This window comes from Trachypithecus francoisi, unplaced genomic scaffold (assembly GCF_009764315.1).
Source record: "Trachypithecus francoisi isolate TF-2019V2 unplaced genomic scaffold, Tfra_2.0 Lachesis_group5, whole genome shotgun sequence".
Lineage (NCBI taxonomy): Eukaryota > Metazoa > Chordata > Mammalia > Primates > Cercopithecidae > Trachypithecus > Trachypithecus francoisi.
The window spans coordinates 132,325,369-132,349,149 of NW_022681470.1; the positions used below are offsets into that span (position 1 = coordinate 132,325,369).

The following is a 23,781-nucleotide window of genomic DNA, read 5'->3' on the forward strand; positions in this document are numbered from 1 at the left end:
CTAATTCGAGAGCCTCCATTGTCAGGTGAGGAGGGGATGCCAGCAGGCTCAGGGTGATGGGAGCCATGGCAGGTTTGTGGGCCAAGGTTGGAGGCCATGTGGGGTCTGAATTATCCCCTTTCCAATCCCAGGAAGAAAATAAAGAAGAAAGAGGCGGGGCACAGTGGCTCACCCCTGTAATCCCAGCCCTTTGGGAGGCCAAGGCAGGAGGATCACCTGAGATCAGGAGTTTGAGACCAGCCTGGCTGACATGGCAAAACCCCGTCTCTACAAAAACATAAAATTACAAAAATTACCCAGGCATGGTGGTGCTCACTGTAATCCCGGGTACTCAGGTTGCTGAGGCAGGAGAATCACTTGAACCCACGGGGCGGAGGTTGCAGTGAGCAGAGATTGCTCCATTGCATCCAGCCTGGGTGACAGAGCAAGACTCTGTTTCAAAAAAAGAAAAGAAAAGAAAGAACAAAGAAAGGAGAGAGAGTTGGTGTTCAACTCTTGGTGAATGCCTGGATTACTACTGTATCCTTGACCAAGTCATTGCCCTCCTCTCTGAGCCTCAGTTTCTCTGCCTGTGAAATGGGGCACAGGAAGTGGGGCCTGAAGACTTGCAAAATGCTTGCTAAGGTTAAACACAGGCCAGGCACAGTGGCTCTGGCTGGGCCTGGTGGCTCACAACTGTAATCCCAGCACTTTGGGAGGCCAAGGCGGGTGGATCACCTGAGGTCAGGAGTTTGAGACCAGCCTGACCAATATGATGAAACTCCATCTCTACTAAAACTACAAAAATTAGGTGGGTGTGGTGGCAGGCACCTATAATCCCAGCTACTTGGGAGGCTAAGGCAGGAGAATCGCCTGAACCCGGGAGGGAGAGGTTGCAGTGAGCCGAGATCATATCATTGCACTCCAGCCTGGGCAACAAGAGCTAAACTCTGTCTCAAAAATAATAATAAGGTTAAACACATTTCAGGTAAGAGCTGGAGTCTTTCTCAGATCCTGATGTCAGATCTGGGAGTTTCCTGTGTTGTCCAGAGGGGATTCCAACATCTTTCTATTATAGACTGAGAAAAACAGTAGGCCGGGCATGGTGGCTCACGCCTGTAATCCCAGCACTTTGAGAGGCCAAGGCGGGTGGATCACTTGAAGTCAGGAGTTCGAGACCAGCCTGGGCGATATGGTGAAACCCCATCTCTACTAAAAATACAAAAAGTTAGCTGGGTATGGTGGTGGGCGCCTGTAATCCCAGCTACTCAAGAGGCTGAGGCAGGAGAATCACTTGAGCCTGGGAGACAGAGGTTGCAGTGAGCCGAAATCACAGCACTGTACTCCAGCCTAGGTGACAGAGCAGAACTCCATCTCAAAAAAAAAAAAAAGGAGAGAGAGAGAGAGAGAAACCCAGCCTTATTTTGGGGGAGCCGTCGGGGCTGCAGCATCTAATACTAGGAATGGTTGAAGCAAGGGGCTGGATTTAAAAAATGACCTCCTGGAGGCAGGGCCTCCCCATGGGGTAGGGTCTTGTAGTCCTGAACTCATTTGCATACAAGGCAATCTAGCCAATCGCAGCCTGAGGCCGTGGGCCCGTGGTCTGGGATTGACCCATCCTGAGGTTCCATCCCAGGGTGTCAGTCAGCAGCTGGCTCTGTCCTCAGAGGTTTGTCTCCCGCTGGTCTCTACCACCATCATGTCTACCGCAGGGGGTCCAGGAGCCAGGCCCCTCCAGCTCCTTCCGCCCCAGGAAAAACAGACGGTCCTCATTGGTGGGCAGGAAGCCAGGAGGTTTCTTGGTTCCAGCGGGGAGTTCTTCAGGACCCTGGGGAAAAATGGGGTACAGAGACCCCATCAGAGACCCTGTCCCCACCCTGTTACGTGTCAGCTCACCTCCCAGATGGGGCCACTGAGGACCTGGAGGGACGGGGCATGCACAGAATTGCACAGTATCCCCTTGTTCAGTGCACAGGCCAGTCCCGCCCCCTCTGCCTCCAAAATTTCCGTGTGCTTCTCTTCCCCACTCACATGTCACCTACAGCCCAGGCCATCAATGCTTTCTCAGATGCCTGCTACAGTTCCTCCCTCCTCTCTCTGCTTCTCTGCTCATTCACCTTCAAAAAAATAAATATTTCTGGCCGGGCACAGTGGCTCACCCCTGTAATCCTAGCATTTTGGGAGGCCGAGGCGGGCAGATCACTTGAACCCAGGAGTTTAAGACCGGCCTGGCCAACATGGCAAAACCCCATCTCTACCAAAAATTAAAAAATTAACCAGACTTGGTGGTGCACACCCGTAATCCCAGCTACTCAGGAGGTTGAAAGACAGGAGAATTTCTCAGGCTATGGAGGTTGGGGCTGCAGTGAGCCATGGTCATGCCACTGCACTCCAGCTTGGGCAATAGAGTGAGACCCTCTCTCAAAAAAAGAAAAAAAAAACACAAACAAAGACAACAAAAAAAAGAAAAATAAATAATAAAGAACAAAAACTAAAAGAAAAAGAGAAAGAAAAAAAAGAAAGGAAAGAAGAGAAAAGAAAAGAGGAATAAAGAAAAGATAAATACTTCTCTAGGGCAGCTGGAGGGAGTTTTAAACCCCTTCAGCTAAACCCCTCCCTTCCCAATCCCCTTCTCAGTCAAAGCTGTTCCTGTTTGTGGCTGGTTCCTTCTCCTAACTCAGGGTCAATCAATGTCATCTCTCCCAAGAGGCCACCCCCGACTTTCCTGGCTAAAGTTGCTCCCCATCACAGCATCCGGTTTTATTATCCTTGGAATGTTTATCATGCTGAGACCCTACATATTTTTCTTTTTTGCTTGCTTGCTTGCTCTCTTACGTTCTCTCTCTCTCTCTCTCTCTGTCTATCTTTTCTTTCTTTCTGACAGTCTCGCTCTTGTTGCCCAGGCTGGAGTGCAATGGCACGATCTCTGCTCACTGCAACCTCCGCCTGCTGGGTTCAATCGATTCTCCTGCCTCAGCCTTCCGAGTAGCTGGAATCACAGGCACCTACCACCATACCCGGCTAATTTTTCTGTATTTTTAGTAGAGATGGGGTCTCACCATGTTGGCCAGGCTGGTCTCAAACTCCTGACCTCAGGTGATCCACCCGCCTCAGCCTCCCAAAGTGCTGGGATTACAGAGGTGAGGCGCCACACCAGGCTCTTTCCTTTCCTTCCTTCTTTTCCCTTCCTTCCTTCCTTCCTTCCTTCGTTCCTTCCTTCCTTCCTTCTTTGACAAAGTCTTGCTTTGTTACCCAGGCTGGAATGCAGTGGCATGATCTCAGCTCACTACAACCTCTACCTCCCGGGTTCAAGTGCTCAGTTCTCCTGCCTCAGCCTCCCAAGTAGCTGGGATTACAGGCACACGCCACCATGCCTGGCTAATTTTTGTGTTTTTAGTAGAGACGGGGTTTAGCCATGTTCGACAGGCTGGTCTTGAACTCCTGGCCTCAAGCAATCTTCCCACCTCAACCTCCCAAAGTGCTTGGATTACAGGCGTGAGCTACTGTGCCCGGTCTGACAGCATCTGGTTGTATTATCTTTTGAATGCTTATCACATGCTGAGACAGACCCTACATGTTTCTCTTTTTAGTTTTCACCTGCCCCTGCTAGATGAGGGTGGGGTGGGGGCCTCAAACCATAGCCCAGAGCAGGACTGGGTACACAGCAGGTTCTCAATAAATGAGAGAATGGAACAGGGATTCCAAAACAGGGGTAGGCATGGGATCAGGTCCCCCAGGGACAGCCTTTTCCAAACTCTGGGAATTCACAAAGCAACCACGCGGTTTTAGCCAAAATCGGTCTACCATCTGTTGTGTTTCTTATGTAAGAGTTTTCCCCCAAGTTGACTCACTTTTGAATTAAGTAATTTTATTTTAAGAAGAGACTTTACATCAATACCCTAACGGCACACCAGTTTCACCTGCCAAAGATTGGAAGTCACTGTAAGAACAGATAACGACAAAAAGGAATAGTATTCAACTTTGTTCAGTCCTTATGAAGGGAGATAATAACAACTTGAAGATGAGGCTGGGCTCGGTGGCTCACGCCTGTCATCCCAGCACTTTGGGAGTCCAAGGTGGGTGGATCATTTGAGGTCAGGAGTTCGAGACCAGCCTGGGCAACATGGTGAAACCCTGTCTCTACTAAAAACACAAAAATTAGCTGGGTGCGGTAGCATGCGCTTGTAGTACCAGCTACTCAGGAGGCTGAGGTAGGAGAATCGCTTGAACTCAGGATGTGGAGGTTGCAATGAGTCAAGACTGCACCACTGCACTCCAGCCTGGGCAACAGAGTGAGACTCTGTCTCAAAAAACAAACAAACGAAAAGGAATAGTATTAAACTCCGTTCAGTCCTTGTGAAGGGAGATAAAAAAAACTGTTGAGGATGAATCAGCTCCCAACAGAGTCTTTTGACTGGATATAACAAGAGATGGAGAAAGGTGCTGATGTACCATGTCCCTCCCCTGAGCTATGGTCATGCCCCAAAGCCACTTGGCTGCCTCTAGCTCTGGGAACCCAGCCTAAGACTGACCTTGACCAAGCTGTCATCCAGGATGGCCACTTCTTCCTTGGGGGCCACTGATGCTGTCTGCCGTGCGAGGTCCCACCACAACAATCCCGGGGCCAGGGTGCTGCGTTTGGTGGGGCCTGAGAGGCGGGAAGAAATGGAGAAATCCAGGTATTTAATGAAGGGGTCATGGGGGTTGGAGACCAGGCCCTGGGAAAGAGAAAGAAGATCCCTGGACTATGAAGTCTAACAGGCTCCAGTCCCACTGAGGGACCTTGGCAAGTCTCTGAGCCTCAGTTTCCTCATCTACTCAGTGAGGCTGTAATAAAACATCAGTGAGGCCAGGCATGGTGGCTCATGCTTATAATCACACTGTGGGAGTCTAAGGCAATAGGATTGCTTGGAGTTGCCCAGTAGTTGGAGACCAGCCTAGGCAACATAGTGAGACCCCATCTCTACAAAATATTACAAAATTAGCCAGGCATGGTGGCGCGTGCCTCTAGTCTCAGCTACTTGGGAGGCTGAGGCAGGAGGATCACTTGAGCCCAAGAGGTCAAGGCTGCAGTGAGCCGTCATTGTGCCACTGCACTCCAGCTTGGTGGCGAGTAAACAAAACAAAACAAAAACATCAATGGAGGTTGGGTACGGTGGCTCACGCCTGTAATCCCAGCACTTTGGAAGGCCGAGGCAGGGGATCACTTGATGTCAGGAGGTCGAGACTAGCCTGGCCAACATGGCAAAATCCCATTTCTACTAAAAATACAAAAATTAGCCAGGCGTGGGGGTGGGTGCCTGTAATCCCAGCTACTCAGGAGACTGAGGTAGGAGAATTGCTTGAACTGGGAGTCAGAGGTTGCAGTGAGCCAACATCGCACCACTGCACTCCAGCCTGGGCAACCAGAGTGAAACTCCATCTCAAAAAACAAAACAAAACAAAGACGTTAATGGATGGCTGGGAAGGTTCAGCACACGGTTCCATTCACTGCTGCATCCCCAGTGCCTAAAATAGCACCCAGCACAGAGGAGGACTCGATAAAGGCCTGATGAATGTGAAGTCTGAGACTCAAGAAGTGTGAGCAGGTACTGTTATCACTACTGATTTTCCCATCTTTGTCTCCTTCTACTTTTCCGTGGAATTTAGAATTCCCTAACAAGTGCAGAGTCACCGGCAGCTTTAAAAGATATTTCAGCACCAGGGATAGCGCCACCCGCCCCATCCCATATCCTCTACTGAGGACTTAATCTTACGGGGGAGAGGAGTTGCAGGCGATGCCTCAGTTTCTGTCTCTGCAAAATAGGGCAAGCTCTGAGAGGTGCAGGGTTGTCAAGAAAGCGACATAGCTTTAGAGGGTGTAAATGTGAGCCGGGCACGATGGCGCACACCTGTAGTATCAGCTACTTGGGAGGATGAGGTAGGACGATTGTTTCAGCTCAGGAGTTCAAGGTCGCAGTGAGCCATGATCGTGCCACTGCACTCCAGCCTGGGTTACAGAGTGAAACCCGTCTCTTTTCTTTCTTTCTTTTCTTTTTTTTTTTCTTTCTTTCTTTTCTCCTTCCTTTCTCTCTCTCTCTCTTTTTCTTTGTTTCATGGAGTCTCACTCTCTCACCCAGGCTGGAGTGCAGTGACACAATCTTGGCTCACTGCAACCTCCACCTCCCTGGATCAAGCGATTCCCTTACTTCAGCCTCCCAGGTAGCTGGGATTACAGGCTCCTGCCACCACGCCCAGCTAATTTTTTTTGTATTTTTGGTAGAGACAAGGTTTCACCATGTTGTCCGGGCTGGTCTCAAACTCCTGACCTCAGGTGATCCACCTGCCTCAGCCTCCCAAAGTGCTGGGATTACAGGCATGAGCCACCGCACCCAGCCGACCCAGTCTCTTTAAAATAAACTATATATATATATATATATATATATACACACACACACACACACACAAACATATATATGTATATATATACACTTTATTTTATGTATATATATTCATAATTTTTATATATTCATAATTTCTTTTATGTATACATATACATAACAGTGTGTGTGTGTATATATATATATATATATATACACACACATACACACACACCCTTCTTTTTTCCTCACAAACTTTTGTTTTCCTTTTAAAAAAATAGGTACAGCCCAGGTGCAATTGCTCACACCTGTAATCCCAGAACTTTGGAAGGCCAAGGTGGGTGGATCACTGGAGCCCACGAGTTCGAAACACATGGTGAAACTCCATCTCTGCTAAAAATGCAAAATTAGCCAGGCATGGTGGCGCACCCTTATAATCCCAGCTACTTGGGAGGCTGAGACATGAGAATCGCTTGAATCTGGGAGGTGGTGGTTGCAGTGAACTGAGATCACACCACTGCACTCCAGCCTGGGTGACAGAGTGAGACTCTATCTCAAAAATGATGATGATGATGATAATAATAATAATTATGTGCAAATGTGTACAACAGGCAGTGGTAGTTCGACCAATGGGAGCGTCCTTTCTCCCCTCCCTGCTGGGTGGAGCCTTGACGCAGAGAGATGAATGGGGTGACCTCTAAGGCCACATGCTCTGTTTACCTACCTGTCAGGCAGCTGATGAGGGCTCCGCACAGCACAGTGGTCAGCGTGCCCAGGGCACCATAATAGAGATAGGAAATGGCATAGAAGCTGTCAGCTAAGGCGGGTCGGCTGGCGTCCATTCCTGAGCTGCAGGTTGGGACAGACAGACTTGAACCTCCTCTTTTATCCCCTGCCTGTGCTCAAAAGCTGTTCCCACCTCACTCCTTACTTCCTTCCCCTAACTGCCATGACCTAGCACAGACCTCCACTACTGTCTGTCCAGACCTGTGCAGTAGGCAACGCTCCTTCCCTCCAGGTATCCCATGCCCACCCTAGACATCCTCCACACACAGTCAGAGGGCGCATTACTAAAATGTAGCTCAGATCACCTGCTGCTGCCCATCGCTCTCTGTGGCTCCCTGTCACCCTCAAAATCAACCAAATTAAACTCTCAGAAGAAAATATAGGTGGGAATCTTCGTGACAGTAATTGTTTCTTAGATATGACACCAAAAGCAAATGCCACCAGAGAAAAAATAAATCAAATGGACTTCATCAAAAATTAAAAACTTCTGGCCAGGCATGGTGGCTCATGCCTGTAATCCTAGCACTTTGGGAGGCTGAGGCAGGCTGAGGTCAGGAGTTTGAAACCAGGCTGGCTAACTTGGTGAAACCCCATCTCTACTAAAAACACAAAAATTAGCCTGGCATGGTGGTGTGCACCTGCAGTCACAGCTACCCAGGAGGCTGAGGTGGGAGAATCCCTTGAACCTGGGAGGTGGAGTTTGCAGTGAGCTGAAATCACACCACTGCACTCCAGCCTGGGTGACAGAGTGAGACTCCATCCCCACCCCCCAAAAAAAGAATTAAAAACTTCTGTGCATCAAAGGATTCCATCGAGAGAATGAAGACAACCTACAGAATGGGAGAAAATATCACATGCAAATTATACATCTGATCAGGGGCTTGTACCCAGAATATATAAAGATATAAAAATATGTAAATTCTAACTCAACAATAAAAAGACAAATCACCCAATTTAAAAATGGGCAAAGGGTGTTTTTGTTTTTGTTTTTTTTAATTTGGGACAGGGTCTTGCTCTGTTGCCCAGGATGGAGTGCAGTGGTGGGATCATGCCTTACCACAGCCTCGGCCTCCCAGGCTCAAGCAATCCTGTTTGCCTCAACCTCCCAAGTAGCTGGGACTACAAGTGTGCACCACCATGCCCAGCTGTTTTCATTTTTATTTTTATAGAGATGGGGGTCTTTCTATGTTACCCAGGCTGGATGGGCAAAGGGTTTGAATAGACATTTCTCCAAAGAAGATACACAAATGGCCAATAAGTACATGAAAGGATGCTCAACATCGTTATTCATCAGGGAAATGCAAATCAAAACCACAGTGAGGTATCACTTCACACCCACTAGGATGGAGAATAATGAGTATTGGCGAGGACGTGGAGAAGTTAGAATCTTCATATGTTGCTGGTGGGAATGTAAAATGATGTGGCCGCTGTGGAAAACAGTCTGGTAGTTCCTCAAAAAGTTAAACATAGGCCGGGCGTGGTGGCTCAGGCCTGTAATCCTAACACTCTGGGAGGCCGAGGCAGGCGGATCATCTGAGGTCAGGGGTTTGAGACCACCCTGACCAACATGGTGAAACCACTTCTCTACTAAAAATATAAAAATTAGCCAGGTGTGGTGGTGCACACCTGTAATCCCAGCTACTTGGGAGGCTGAAGCAGGAGAATCACTTGAACCCAGGAGGCGGAGGTTGCAGTGAGCCAAGATCACACCACTGCACTCCAGCCTGGGTGACAGAGCAAGACTCTATCTCAAAAAAAAAAAAAAAAGTTAAATAAAGAATTATAATATGACCCAGCAATTCCACTCATAGGTATATACCGAGAGAAATTAAAACATATGTCCATACCAAAACTTGTTCACAAATGTTTTTGGGTTTTTTTGTTTGCTTGTTTGTTTGTTTTTGGTGGAGTCTCAACTCTCTTACCCAGACTGGAGTGCAGTGGCTCCACTGTACTCTGCTGTAATCCCAGCACTTTGGAAGGTCAAGCTGTGTGGATCTCCTGAGGTCAGGAGTTCAAGACCAGCCTGATCAATATGGTGAAACTCCATCTCTACTAAAAATACAAAAATTACCCACGCGTGGTGGCATACACCTGTGACCCCAGCTACTCAGGAGGCCAAGACAGGAGAATTGCTTGAACCTGGGAGGAGGTTGCAGTGAGCCGAGATCACACCACTGCACTCCAGCCTGGGCGACAAAGTGAAACTGTCTCAAAAAATATATGTATATTATGCCAAGACACAAAAGGTCACATATTTTATGATTCCATTTACATGAAATGCCCAGAACAGGCAAATTCATAGAAACAGAAAGTGGATTCGTGCTTGCCAGGAGCTGGGGAAACGGGGGAAGTGGGAAGTGACTGCTGATGCGGACAGGGCTTCTTTCTGGAATGATAAAAAAATGTTCTTGTGGTCGGGCACAGTACCTCACACCTGTAATCCCAGCACTTTGGGAGGCAGAGGCAGGCAGATAACTTGAGCCCAGTAGTTTGAGACTGGGCAACATGGCAAAAACTCATCTCTATAAAAAATACAAAAAATTTAGCCTGGCATGGTGGTGCATGCCTGTAGTCCCAGCTACTTGGGAGGCTGAGGCCGGAGGATCATTGGAGTCTGGAGGTCAAAGGTGCAGTGAGCTGTGATTGTGCCATTGCACTCCAGCCTGGGTGTTAGAGTGAGACCCTCTCCAAAAAACCAAAAAGCAAAAAAACCCACCCAAAAACAAAAAAAAAAAAAAAAAGAAACAAAACAGAAAATGTTCTTGGTTGGCTGGGTGCTCACACCTGTAATCCCAGCACTTTGCCAGGGTTAGGTGGCTGATCACTTGAGCCCAGGAATTCCAGACCAGCCTGGGCAACATAGTCAGATCCTGTCTCTACAAAAAATAAAAATAAAAACTAGTAGGACATGATGGTGTGCGCCTGTGGTCCCAGCAACTAGGGGGGCTGAGGTAGGGAGATTCCTTGAGCCAGAAGTTTGAGGCAGCAGTGAGCTATGATCGTGCCACTGGACTGCAGCCTGGGCAACAGAGCAAGACCCTGTCTCAAAAAAAAAAAAGAAAGAAAGAAAAGAAAAGAAAATGTTTTGGGGGCCAGGCACGGTGGCTCACACCTGTAATCCCAGCACTTTGGGAGGCTGAGGTGGGGGGATCACCTGAGGTCAGGAGTTTGAGACCAGCCTGGGTAATATGGTGAAATCCCATCTCTACTAAAAATACAAAATTAGAAAAAAAAAAAGAAAACGTTCTTGAGTTAGATAGTGGTGATGGTTGCACAAATATACTAAATGCCACTTTTATTTATTTATTTATCTGAGATGGAGTTTCATTTTTGTTGCCCAGGCTGGAATGCAGTGGTGCGATCTCAGCTCACTGCAACCTCCACCTCCTGGGTTCAAGCAATTCTCCTGCCTCAGCCTCCGAGTAGCTGGGATTACAGGTGCCTGCCACCATGATTGGCTAAGTTTTGTATTTTTAGTACAGGGTTTTCCCATGTTGATCAAGCTGGTCTTGAACTCCTGACCTCAGGTGATCCACCTGCCTCGGCCTCCCAAAGTGCTGGGATTACAGGTGTGAGCCACTGCACCCACCTGGCCTAAATGCCACTTTTATATGGCTAATTTATCTCAATAAAAATTAGAATCAAACCAAATTCTGGGCCTCCCTCAAGCTGGGAGGATTGCTTTAGCCTGAGAGTTTGAAGCTGCAGTGAGCTGAGACTGCACCACTGCATTCCAGCCTGGACAACAGAGTGAGACTCTGTCTCAGAAAAACAAAACAAAAAAAGTACTAGCTTCCTCTGGCTGCACCATATCTCCCACCCATCTCTCCTCCCATTGCACCCTAACCTCAGTGCAGATGGACTGGGACTAGCCTGATTGTGGCCTCAGGGCCTTTGCACCTACGGTTCCCTCCACCAGGAATGCATTTTACTAATCAGGCTTCTTACCTAGAGTTCAGGGCAAGCAAGTTTCCCTTCAAGATCACACCATCCCAGGATCGGGTCCCTCCCACCCCAAGTCGGCTCACCTGGGGGCCCTGCTGGAGTCGTTAGCAGGGAGGAGAGCCATGTCCAGCAGGCCAGAGGCGTTGACTGAGAGAGCCACGCAGCGGGCAGCCGACGACGGCAGGACCCTCATGGTCTGCTCGCTGGGTGGGTACAGTGTGGCGCCCAAGGCCACCCACAACGACAGCGCCAAGCCCGCGCCCAGTCCCGAGAGGACTCCCTGGGGGCAGAGCTGGCGTCAGGGAAGGGGGGGGGCCTGTCTGGCCCCGCCACGGCCCCGCCCCTCGCCACGGCCCCCACTCACCGGGGTGTTGCAGGCTGGCAGGAACATTCCTAAGATGAAGGCTCCAAGGAGGGGGCCGCTGATGACTCCCATGACTGTGAAGGAGCCCTGGGAGAGTAGGTGGAAGTGGGGCTGAAGGCGGAGCTCTCCCACCCCTCCGGACCTCAGTTTACCCGCTGGGAAAGCGAGACCTCAGGAACGCCGCTGTGGGTCTCAAGAACTCCTCTGTGTCTCAGTTTCCCTAAAGGGAAGAGGACCCCCCCCCCCCCCGTTCCTGCCTCTCTCCCCTAGGTTGGAGGCAAAGATACTGATTTTCTCCTGAGGGTGGCAGTCCCACCCTCAAGCCAGGGAGGCCCTTTCTTCTTCTTTCTGTTTTTTAGACAGAGTCTCACTTTGCTGCCCAGGTTGGAGTGCAGTGGCACAATCTCGGCTCATTGCAACCTCCGTAGGGAGACCCTTTGTGCCTCCAGGTCGCCACCCCCCACTTCCCAATTCCTCCACCTCAAGCCAGCCAGCTGTAAAAAAGTCCCCTGATGGCCTCTGGCATCAAATAGAACCTAGTTCTTAATCTCAGCGACTTGGAAGGGTGAGGCGGGTCGTTGCTTGAGGCCAGGAGTTCAAGATCAGCCTAGGCACGAAGCGAGACCCTGTCTCTAAAAAAAAGTTTTAAAATTAGCCAAGCCAGACTGGGCGCAGTGGCTCACGCTTGTAATCCCAGCACTTCCGGAGGCCGAGGCGGGCAGATCACCTCAGGTAGGGAGCTCAAGACCAGCCTGACCAACATGGAGAAGCCCCATCTCTACTAAAAATACAAAATAGCCGGGCGTGGTGGTGCAAGCCTGTAATCCCAGCTACTAGGGAGGCTGAGGCAGGAGAGTTGCTTGAATCCGGGAGGTGGAGGTTGTAGTGAGCCGAGATTGTGCCATTGTACTCCAGCCTGGGCAACAAAAATGAAACTCCATCTCAAAAAAAAAAAAAAAAAATTAGCCAGACCAGTCATGGTGGCTCACACCTGTAATCCCAGCACTTTGGGAGATCGAGATCATCCTGGCTAACACAGTGAAACCCCGTCTCTACTAAAAATACAAAAAAATGCTGGCGTGGTGGTGGGCGCCTGTAGTCCCAGCTACTCGGGAGGCTAAGGCAGGAGAATGGCATAAACCCAGGAGGCGGAGCTTGCGGTGAGCCAAGATGGCGCCACTGCACTTCAGCCGGGGCAACAGAGCGAGACTCCACCTAAAAAAAAAAAAAAAGGAGTTCTGCCACAGACACATGTGACCTCTCTGAGCCTCAGTTCAATGGGAAAGATGCCTCCACCTTTCAAGGAGACCAGGGCAGGGGGCAGGTGGGGTCTCACCTGGAGGACACCTCCTCCAAGCAGTGAGGACAGAGCTGCCACAGTGAGACAGGCCGATCCGTAGATGAGTGCTGTAGTGAACGGAGGTGGCATGGTCAATGGGGGGGGACTGCCCTGGCCTCCCACCCAGGTCTCCCTGAAACTCACAGAGCCCCTTGGAGATAATCACGAGTTTCCTGGGTGCCAGATTCTGCAGCCGAGGTTTAATGAGGTCTTCTACAGTGACTGCGGCCATGGCATTGATGCTGGTGGATGCTGTGCTGTGTGAGGAAGGCGGTGGGGGGTCCTCAGGCCATATGGAGAGATCATCCACACCATCTGACCTGCCAGACCTCACCCAGCCTGAGGGCAGAGGTGGGGGTAACCCAGTCCTGCAAAAGTGAAGGAGATATCCACCCCTCCCCTCCCCGAAGACCTGAGACATCCCCACAGGAGCAAGGACACCTGTGACCAAGGGCAGGTGGGAGACAGGCAGGTTCTGGTTCCAGAGGGACAGCAGTCACATGTGGGAGATTTGCAAAAGGGACAGTGAGAGCATGTGACCAGAAGTCCCGGAAGAGTGTAAACCACCTGAGTGTGTGGCCTTGGAGGGCAGGAGTAGGGGACTGCTTGGTCATGGCTGTGCCCCAGGGTTTAGAACAACAGTACCTGGGCTGGGCATGGTGGCTCACGCTTGCAATTCCAGCACTTTGGGAGGCCGAGGGATGCGGATCACCTGAGGTCAGGAGTTCGAGACCAGCCTGGCCAAAATGGCGAAACCCCGTCTCTACTAAAAATACAAAAATTAGCCGGCCATGGTGGCGTGCACCTGTAATCCCAGCTACTTGGGAGGCTGAGGCAGGAGAATCGCTTGAACCCAGAAGGCAGAGTTTGCAGTGAGCCAAGATCGGGCCACTGCACTCCAGTCTAGGTAACAGACCAAGACTCCATCTGGAAAAAAAAAAAAAAAAAAAAAAGAACAACAGTGCTTGCCACATGGTAGATGTTCAATAAATATTTGTCTGGGGGAGGAAGGAAGGAAAGAAGGAAGAAGAAGAGAGGAGAGTCAGGTGTGGCCATGACAGGTGATAAGAAGGTAAACCCCTGCAGTTGGGGTCCCTGTGTCCAGGGCATGCTCTCTGCCAGCGCCTCCCTGAGCTGTCTTCTAGGGATCAAGCAGGAACTGGGAATGATGGACAGGTCCAGAACATTCCATGCCCCAGGGGGATGGCAGGTCGGGATGAGGAGGCTCCCAGGGGCTGAAATAACGCTCCATGAACAAGCGGGGGTGCTCACCTGAGGGTGCCACTATAAGCACAGGCCAGGAAGAGCCCAGGGACTCCAGGCAGATCTTCGAAGATGTCCAGCACCAGCAGAGGCATGTACTGGGGAGAACTGGCGGTCAGTCTCCCAGACAGCAGCACCCCGAGGGCAGGGGCTTCTGTCTGTCCTGATGCCGCACGTCCCCAGCACCCAGGACAGACGGGGTTCACAGTCAGCATTTAATATGCATTTAGTTTTTCTTTGTGGTTTTTGTTTTGTTTTGAGACGAGATCTTGCTCTGTCGCCCAGGCTAGAGTGCAGTACCACGATTGTGGCTCACTGCAGCCTAGAACTTCTGGGCTCAAGCGATCCTCCCGCCTCAGCCACCGAGTAGCTGAGACCACAGGTGTGCGCCACCATGCCTGGCTAATTTTTTTTTAGTTTTTGTGTAAAGATAGGGGTCTGGCTGGGCATGGTGGCTCACGCCTATAATCCCAACACTTTGGGAGGCTGAGGCGGGTGGATCACTTGAGCTCAAGAGTTCAAGACCAGCCTGGCCAACATGGTGAAACCTCATCTCTACCCAAAACACAGAAATTAGCTGGGTGTAGTGGAGCTGGGTGTGGTGGTTCACACCTGTAGTCCCAGCTACTTGGGAGACTGAGGCAGGAAAATCGCCTGAATCCGAGAGGCAGAGGTTGGCGGAGATCATGACACTGCACTTCAGCCTGCACAACAGAGCCAGACTCTCAAAAAAAAAAAAAAAATGTTTAAAGATGAGGTCTTCCTATGTTCCTCAGGCTGTAATGTGTGTTTGTTGAGCAACTGCATGAACCTGAGAATTGTCCCTGAGCCCCACTGTGTGCTGAGCCCTGGGATCCCTGTGAAGCAGGGACCTGTGTCATCCCTGTTTTACTGATGAAGACTGTGAGGCAGAGAGGCACAGTCCCTCCCTGAAGTTACACGGTCCAGCAGTCCTGGATCTGATCTCCAGGGAGGACTGCAGATGGGGTGGTCCCCAGTACCCTCTGCTAACTCTGAACCCCATGGTCAAAACTCTACTTGGGGTGTGACCTAGGCATGGGTCCTGGCACCTCCCCCACCGACTTGCCCATTGACCTCAGGCAGTTCCTTCCCCCCCGAGCCTCAGTTTCCTCACCTGTAAAGTGGGAGCCGTGACCGCCCTGCCTTTCTCAGAAGAAAGATTAGATAGGAAACGAACTGCTGGTGAAGGGAACACAGCAAGAGGCACAGAGTAGACACTTGGGACATGGGAGACCAGAGCTGGCCATTCTTATTATTATAACCAACATGATTCGTTCCTGCTGGATCACAGTTTTTGTTTTTGTGAGTTTGTTTTGTTTTGTTTTGTTTTTTGTTTGAGAAGGAGTTTCTTTCTTGTTGCCCAGGCTGGAGTGCAATGGCGCCATCTTGGCTCACCGCTACCTCCGCCTCCCAGGCTCAAGTGATTCTACTGCCTCAGCCTTCTGAGTAGCCGGGATTACAGGCGTGCACCACCACTCCCTGCTAATTTTGTATTTTTCAATAGGGACAGGGTTTTTCCATGTTGGTCAGGCTGGTCTCCAACTCCCGACCTCAGGTGATCCCCCTGCCTCAGCCTCCCAAAGTGCTGAGATTACAGGCGTGAGCCACCGCACCCGACCTTGATTTTTTTGTTGTTGTTGTTTTTTGAGATGGAGTCTCTCTCTGTCACCCAGGCTGGAGTGCAATGGTGTGATCTCGGCTCACTGCAACCTCCACCTCCTGGGTTCAAGCGATTCTCCTGCCTCAGACTCCCAAGTAGCTGGGATTACAGGCATGCGTCACCAGGTCTGGTTAATTTTTGTATTAGTGGAGAGGGGGTTTCACCATGTTGGCCAGGTTGGTTTCAGACTCCTAACCTCAAGTGATCTGCCTGTCTTGGCCTCCAAAAGTGCTAGGATTACAGGTGTGAGCCACCATGCCCAACCTGCATCACAGTTTCATCTCCTCCTGAGCATCTCCCAGGGGATCTTTGGAACTCTCTGAAACCCTGGATCTGAATGTGGCCCTCTCCTGCTCACACCCACTAAGGGTGGTCCATTGCCTCCCAGACTCACCTTCCCCACTCCTCACAGATCCTCCTCTGAGCTTTTTTTTTTTTTTGAGACAGAGTCTCACTCTGTCACCCAAACTGGAGTGTAGTGGTGCGATCTCCCCTCATTGCAACCCCCGCCTCCTGAGTTCAAGGGATTCTTCTGCCTCAGCCTCCTGAGTAGCTGGGACTACAGGCTTGAGCCACCATGCCCAGCTAATTTTTATATTTTTAATAGAGATGGGGTTTTATCATGTTGGCCAGACTGGTCTCAAACTCCTGACCTCAGGTGATCCACCTGCCTCGGCCTCCCAAAATGCTGGGATTACAGGCGTGAGCCGCTGCGCCTGGCCTCCTCTGAGCTCTTTCCTGCTTCTTGGCCTTTGCACGGCCATTCACTCTGCTAGAAATGCTCTTTGACCTCAATCCCACCAAGGTAGTGAGGGAGTGCAGAGCCAACCAGGAGCCTGGGTGGGACTCACCTGGTCTGGGGCAGAGATGCGCCCCAGTAGGAGAGGGTCACAGTCAATGTAGAACACAAACATGACGATGCCACAGCAGGCAGCGCTGGACACGATCAGGAACAGGCCCACCTGGTTGATGAGCAGGGCCCTGGGGGAAGAGGTGGCCTAAGGCTTAGGGGACAGCCTCAGGCTGGTGGAGGGGACAGCGTGTCCCAGAAACCCCCACTTTGTTCCCTCAAACACTCACAGCTTGGCCTGCTTCTCTGTGCGACAAGCCACGTAGCGCTGTACCTGCGCCTGGTTCACGCCATACATGGAGAGCCACACCAACGTGCCACCCACGATGAAAGTCCAGAATGTATAGCGGCTCCTCGGGTCAGGGTTATAGCTGGGTGGGGACAGGGCAAGTTAGCCACGTGGAGATGTCACGCTGACTTCACCTTCCCAAGGGCCCCAGACAGCACTTCTGGACCTTATAGGGGATACTTGTAGTGGGTTTTGTTGGCCGGGCGTGGTGGCTCATGCCTGTAATCCCAGCACTTTGGGAGGCCAAGGCGGATGGATCACCTGAGTATAATGGCGGGTGCCTGTAATCCTAGCTACTTGGGAGGCTGAGGCAGGAGAATCACTTCAACCCAGGAGGTGGAGGTTGCAGTGAGCTGAGATCGTGCCATTGCACTCCAGCCTGGGTGACGGAGCAAGACTCCGTCTCAAAACAACAAAAAAATTAATTAATTAAATTAAAAATAAAAAAAAAATAAATGGAGTGGGTTTGACGTATGCATAGGCATTTGCCAGATTGAAAATTCATGTATTTGTTTACTGAGTCATCTATCTATGCACTCAAAAACCATTTTTTCTTTGCCCAGCTGAGAGTTCAGAGCTGCTTTAGCCCCTAGTCTGGTCTGAGGGGAGGAGCAGACAGCAGCGAGGGCCTCCTGGAGCAGGAGGCATTGACTGATTTCTACCATCCCACGGCACAAAGGGAGCCCAGCTGCATTCTCTCTCTCTCTTTTTTTTTTTTTAAGATGGAGTTTCACTCTTGTCGCCCAGGCTAGAGTGCAATGGCATGATCTCAGCTCACCGCAACCTCCACCTCCTGGGTTCAAGTGATTCTCCTGCCTCAGCCTCCCAAGCAGCTGGAATTACAGGCATGCACCACCATGCCCTGCTAATGTTTTTTTTTTTTTTTTTTTTTTTTTTTTTTTTTTTTTTTTTGAGACCGAGTCTCTCTCTGTTACCAGGCTGGCTAGAGTGCAGTGGCGCCATCTCGGCTCACTGCAACCTCCACCTCCCAGGTTTAAGCAATTCTCCTGCCTCAGCCTCCCAAGTAGCTGGGATTACAGGCGCCCACCATCATGCCCAGCTAATTTTTGTATTTTTAGTAGAAATGGAGTTTCACCAGGTTGGCCAGGATGGTCTCGATCTTTTGACCTCGGGATCTGCCCACCTTGGCCTTCCAAAGTGCTGGGATTACAGATGTGAGCCACCGCGCCCAGCTTAATTTTGTATTTTTTAGTAGGGACGGGGTTTCTCCATGTCGGTCATGCTGGTCTCAAACTCCTGACCTCAGGTGATCCCCCCACCTTGGCCTCCCAAAGTGCTGGGATTACAGGCGTGAGCCACCGCGCCCAGCCGCCCCCCCACATTTTTTTTTTTTTTTGAGACAGAGTCTAGCTCTGTCACCCAGGCTGGAATGTGGTAGTATGATCTCAGCTCGTGGCAGCCTTGGCCTACTGGGCTCAAGCAACCCTCCAGCCTCAGCCTCCCGACTACCTGGGATCACAGGTGTACACCACCACGCCCAGCTAATTTTTGTATTTTTGTAGAGATGGGGTTTCACCACGTTGCCCAGGCTGGTCTCGAACTCCTGAGCTCAAGTGATTTGCCCACCTCGGCCTCCCAAAGTGCTGGGATTACAAGCACGAGCCACCACACTGGTCCCAGCCCCATCCTGCTGCAGTATCCTCTGCATCTTCACTCACTCCATCATGTTGATCCGGGAGTGGTTCTGGGCCAGGGTAAGCACCTGGCGGGTCCCACCCACAAGCATGACACCGCGGGCCAGGACAACCCAGAAACCACTTAGCATCACCACGACCTGGAACACATCAGTCCAGACCACAGCCTTCATGCCGCCCTGCAGCATGGGACAGAGAGAGGGAGAGGGGCGGTTAGATGGGGGACCTGGCCATGGCTAACCCTACCTGGCCTTCAGTGGTGCCTGGGACTGATGCCCTTCTATGCCTCAGTTTCCTCATCTCTAAAGTGGGATTAATAATAATACCTTCTTACTGTGTTGTTGTAAGAATTAAGTAAGTTATTTTTATTTTTATTTTTTTTTGAGACGGAGTCTCGCTCTGTTGCCCGGGCTGGAGTGCAGTGGCCGGATCTCAGCTCACTGCAAGCTCCGCCTCCTGGGTTTACACCATTCTCCTGCCTCAGCCTCCCGAGTAGCTGGGACTACAGGCGCCCACCATCTTGCCCGGCTAGATTTTTGTATTTTTTAGTAGAGACGGGGTTTCACCGTGTTAGCCAGGATGGTCTCGATCTCCTGACCTCGTGATCCGCCCGTCTCGGCCTCCCAAAGTGCTGGGATTACAGGCTTGAGCCACCGCGCCCGGCCAGTTATTTTATTTTTAAAGAAAGGGTTTCTCTCTATTGCCCAGGCTGGAGTGCAGTGGTGTGATCATAGCTCACTGCAGCCTGAAACTCTTAGGCTCAAGTGATCCTCCTGCCTCAGCCTGCGGAGTAGCTGGAACTACAGTAGGTACCACCACATGCCCGATTAATTTAAAAAAATTTTTATGTAGAGATGGGGGGGGGTCTCACTATGTTGCCTAAGCTGGTCTCGAACCCCTGGCTTCAAGTGATCCTCCCACCTTGGCCTCTCAAAGTGCTGGGATTACAGGTATGAGCCACTGTGCTCAGTGGAATTAATCAAGTTAATAAGTGAAAAGATTTGGAACATGACATGACATATACGAGTGTCAGTGAGTGACTGCTGCCATTACTATTATTATTATTTTACATTTTTGAGACGGAGTCTCGCTCTGTTGCCCAGGCTGGAGCACAATGGCGCAATCTCTGCGGCACTGCAACCTCCGCCTCCCGGGTTCAAGGGATTTTCCTGTCTCAGCCTTCTGAGAGGCTAGGATTACAGGCATGTGCCACTGTGCCCAGCTAATTTTTGTATTTTTAGTAGAAATACTACTACATGGGGTTTCACTGTGTTGGCCAGGCTGGTCTTGAACTCCTGACCTCAGGTGATCGTCCTGCCTCTGCCTCCCAAAGTGCTGGGATTACAGACGTGAGCCATTGTGCCCTGCCACCATTACTATTATTATCACTATAATGATAATATCACTATCAAAGTCAGACCTGAGCCAGCCAAAGTTAACCCTCCCTGGGACCTCGGCCAGCCCCAGGATGAAGCAGGAGCTCACTTCCTGCTGGATGGGAAGCCAGAAGAGGTGAAAGCCTGGAGCTGATGGGGCCTGGGAGAGGGACCCAGAGGACGAGGTCAGAGTGCCTGGATCCAGCCACGCCTGAAGCTACTCTACCTCTAGATTCTCATCAATAAGCTTTTCAGCTCACCTTTCACTATAAAGATGAGGACACCGGGTCCCAGCTGGGGCAGAGGCTTCCTCGGGAGAAAAGGGCAAGCCCAGAGTCTCCCCACAAGTGACACAGTGGGCCCGATCCCCCGTATGGAGTGGGTTCCCAGGGCTACTCACCACAGCCGTGTAGAAGGTGCAGATAATTCCGGTGGACAGGAGCGACGCCCAGATGTCCAGCCCGGTCACTATGCAAAAAGAGGTCCCCTGTTAGGCCTCTGGACGGGGCGCAAACTTAGTTCCCAGCGTCTTGGGTCCTCCTCTCCCTCCCTTTCTCCTCCCAGACACCCTCCCCCGATCTCCCAGAGTCACACCTTGGTTCAGGATGAGGGCTGGTGCGTAGATCACGATGCCAGTGTACAGCGTCTGTAGACAGAGTGTGGAGCGGGTGAACTGAGAGGGCATCTGGGCTAGTTGGGGATGGGGAGAGGAGGGAGAAGGGTGGTCCCAGCATATGGGCGGGGCAGATAGGCCGGGTCTCGCAGAGTGGAGGCGGGGTCAGGCTGGGTGTGGTATGGGAGGGGACTGGTGGGGGCGGAGTGAGAACGGGAGCGTGGGGCGGGGTCTGCGTGGGGTCTTGAATGGTTGAGGCGGGGCTAGTGAAGGCTGCCGCTCGCTGGACCCTGCGCGGAGGGCGGGGCCGAGGCCACTTACCGTGGCTACAATGTACTGCAACGTCCCGCAGAGCCGCACCGCGCGGCTGAAGCGCATCTCCAGATACTGCAAGGAGGGACTCGAGGTCACCTGGACAGTCCCTACCCGGGAGCTGAGGCCTCTGGGGTCCCTCGCCTGCTCTCTAGGTGGGTCCCTCCCTCCGGAAGCCAACCGCGCTCGCCAGATTCTTGCATGTGGGGGCCCCGTCGCACGCACACACCCGTTTACAAGTGCCATCCCGTGCCTGTGCGTACCCCGTGGACCTGGAGGACTGGTCCATACGTGTGCACGCGTCCTCCCACTTGCGCCTGACGGGCGCGGGCTCCTGGAACAGCCACCGCTCAGCGGACACCGACGTGGCCCGCAAGCGCACAGTGTAGACAGCGCCCGGGGCCAATGGTGTTGGCCGCCTAGGATACACCTGTCACGATTTTTTTTTTTTTCGAGACAGAGTCTCGCACTGTCGCCCAGGCTGGGGTGCAGTGGCACGATCTCGGCTCACTGCAACCTCCACCTCCCAGGTTCAAGCAATTCTCCTTCCCCAGCCTCCTGGGTAGCTGGGATTACAGGCGCGCGCAACCATGCCCGGCTAATTTTTGTATTTTTAGTAGAGACGGGGTTTCACCATGTTAGCCAGGCTGGTCTTGAACTCCTGACCTCGTGATCCACCCACTTCGGCCTCCCAAAGTGCTGGGATTACAGGCGTGAGCCACCGCGCCCGGCCCGGGTCACGATTTTAATCGCTTTACCCTCTCCCCTGAAGGGAGGTCCTGTAATTCACCCATTTGACAGCTGGGAAACCCAAACAGAGGCACGCCCCTTGCCCAAGATAGAAGAAAGCAGTAAAGCCGGGTTTCGAACCCCAGAGCCGTCAGCAGTCCCCTCCATCGCGCACACGTCGGTCTCCACGCCCGGGCAGGTGGGAGGCAGGTGTGTGTCCACACATGAGTACACACCTGGTGGAGCCGGGCCCCGCCCCTCGCGCGCTTCCACCGAAGAAGCAGGACGCCAGGCTCTCTCTTCCTCCCTCCTGCCCCTCTCCGGGCGCCTGGGGCCTCTTCCTAGAAACCTCCCCACGTGTCTGCCTAGGGGCCCCTTCCGTTAAGCACCGAGGTGCCATTCGCTTCCTCCTGCACAGCGGCTCAAAGCCCCAGCGCCTCCCCCGCACCGGGTCCCAGCACTGCCAGTGGGGCGGGTCCTGCCCCTGGGCCTCTGTCCGGTACCTCGTAGGTGCTGGTGAGGCCCAGGCGGTAGAAGACGGGCATGAAGAGCAGGGCGGTGAGGACCGAGTTCAGAAGCTGGCCTAGGCACATCCAGAGGAACTTGAGGCCGTAGCGATAGGCCTCCGACGGCACGCCCAGCACCTGCACCGCCGACATGAAGCTGGCGGACAACGACAGGCCCACGGGCAGGGCCGCCAGGCGCCGGCCCCCGGTGAAGAAGTCCTCAGCGCTGCGCTGCCCGCCCCGAGCCAGCCCAACCCATAGCCCAATGCCAGTGGACACCAGGAGCATGAGGGCAAAGACCCCATAGTCCCAGGCTCCGAAGGTGGGCCGTTCCCCGGTCTCCACGGCCTTCATGAGGGTGGGTGCGGAGGCCCAGCGCGTCCTCGGACGCCCTGTGTGTTCAAGCCGGGGAAGCTGGCACGAGCCGAGGAGGCAGGACCGGGCGGACGGGTAGGAGGATGCTCGGCAGCCTGTCCCCGCTCCGTCTGGGGTGGGAAGCGGCGAGAGGGGCCGGGGCTCCCTGGGTTAAAATCTATGGGTTGTCGATGTCCGTGTCGGCCTCCCTATCCCCGCTCTCTGTCTCTGCCCCTGCTGTCTGTCTGGCCACCTCGCCTCTCACTCTGGGTTCCGCTGTCCCATGCAGCCGGCTGTCTGTCCCTCACCCTGGGTGCTGTGCTCAGCGCTGACAGCTGGAGGTCGCCTTGGGGCTTAGGGAGCAGCTCGTGATTGTGGACTGCAGATTTATTGGGCTCCCAGGTCGCCGCGACTCCGCCTCCAGACCTAGGGGCGGGCAGGACCCGCACCCTTTCCGCCCTGGACTGGGACAGACAGGCCGGGACAGGCTACCTGGTTGGCTGCAGGTGGTGGTATCCAGGGAGGGCTCCCAAATGCCTCCCCATCCCCATGCACCCAGCCATCCCCATGCACTGTGATCCCCTGATCACAGCTGTCACTGCTGTTGACAGGTGGGGAAATTCAGGCTCAGAGAGGGCATGTCACTTATCCAAAGCCACACAGACTGCTTCAGCACTCAAAGCTGCATTGTGCTTGAATACCTTGAGCTATGGGGAGCTCACTTTCATGCAGGACTGGGGTTCACTTTCAGGATTTCGGGGGACCCGTAAAGAAAACTTACCCGGCTTTACCAATCCTGAACTGGCCTACCCCCTTTCTCTGGAGCCTTAGGGGGTGGGCACCACTGAACCCCTCTCTTGGGCTAAGCTGGGTGGGAGACATTCAGAGCTCAAGTCCTGAGTGGGTACACACTTGGGGAAGACTTTGCGCCTCCCTGGGCCTCAGTTTCCCCATCTGTAAACAAGGATAAAATAGACCCTGCCTCAGAGGAATAAATGGGACCTGGTAACAAAAGCCTGGTACATGATAAGTGCCTCATTCATTTATTTCTTTATTCATTTACCGCTTCATTCATTCATTCACTGGTTCCTTTGCAGATATGCACTGAGAGTTGGCCCTGTGCCAGGCATAAATGGATCACTGAGTTGGTGGTGGTGGTGGGGGGTTAAGGTTATGAACCTGAATAAGCGGAGACCATGACCACCAGGGAGGTAGGATCTGTCTCGTCCCTGTCATATAGATGAGGAAACCGAGGTTGGGTGTGGGAGAAAGTCTACTGAGGGGGGTCATGCTACCATGAGGACCAAGGAGCTGTCATCTCAGGGCCCTTTTCTGGGGGACCCAGGAGAACTTTGACCTCTGGAGGTTCTGGTCTCTG

The 23,781-nt window shown here is 52.3% G+C and overlaps 1 protein-coding gene across 1 annotated transcript; it reads right to left on the reverse strand.

The window, feature by feature from the left end:
- Nucleotides 1-1,384: 1,384 nt before the first annotated feature.
- Nucleotides 1,385-22,749, reverse strand: SLC5A5 (solute carrier family 5 member 5). Its single transcript, XM_033199977.1, has 15 exons — nt 22,047-22,749; nt 20,824-20,889; nt 20,484-20,535; nt 20,290-20,357; nt 18,538-18,692; nt 16,800-16,940; nt 16,571-16,700; nt 14,048-14,136; nt 12,920-13,032; nt 12,773-12,843; nt 11,437-11,523; nt 11,156-11,352; nt 7,063-7,187; nt 4,512-4,627; nt 1,385-1,807 (listed from the first exon to the last, which is right to left on the reverse strand). The coding sequence occupies exons 1-15, from the start codon at nt 22,401-22,403 to the stop codon at nt 1,643-1,645; spliced, it is 1,932 nt and encodes a 643-aa protein (XP_033055868.1). The 5' UTR covers nt 22,404-22,749; the 3' UTR covers nt 1,385-1,642.
- Between the last annotated feature and the right edge of the window lie 1,032 nt (nt 22,750-23,781).

Bases quoted from the DNA above. Each gene is read 5' to 3' on its own strand.
- SLC5A5 (XM_033199977.1), bottom strand. From the start codon at position 22,403: ATGAAGGCCGTGGAGACCGGGGAACGGCCCACCTTCGGAGCCTGGGAC. The intron at 11,524-12,772 runs GTGAGACCCCAC...CTACTCTCCCAG, and splicing joins TTGGAGGAGGTGTCCTCCAG to GGCTCCTTCACAGTCATGGG. The intron at 11,353-11,436 runs GTGAGTGGGGGC...CTCTGCCCCCAG, and splicing joins TGCCAGCCTGCAACACCCCG to GGAGTCCTCTCGGGACTGGG.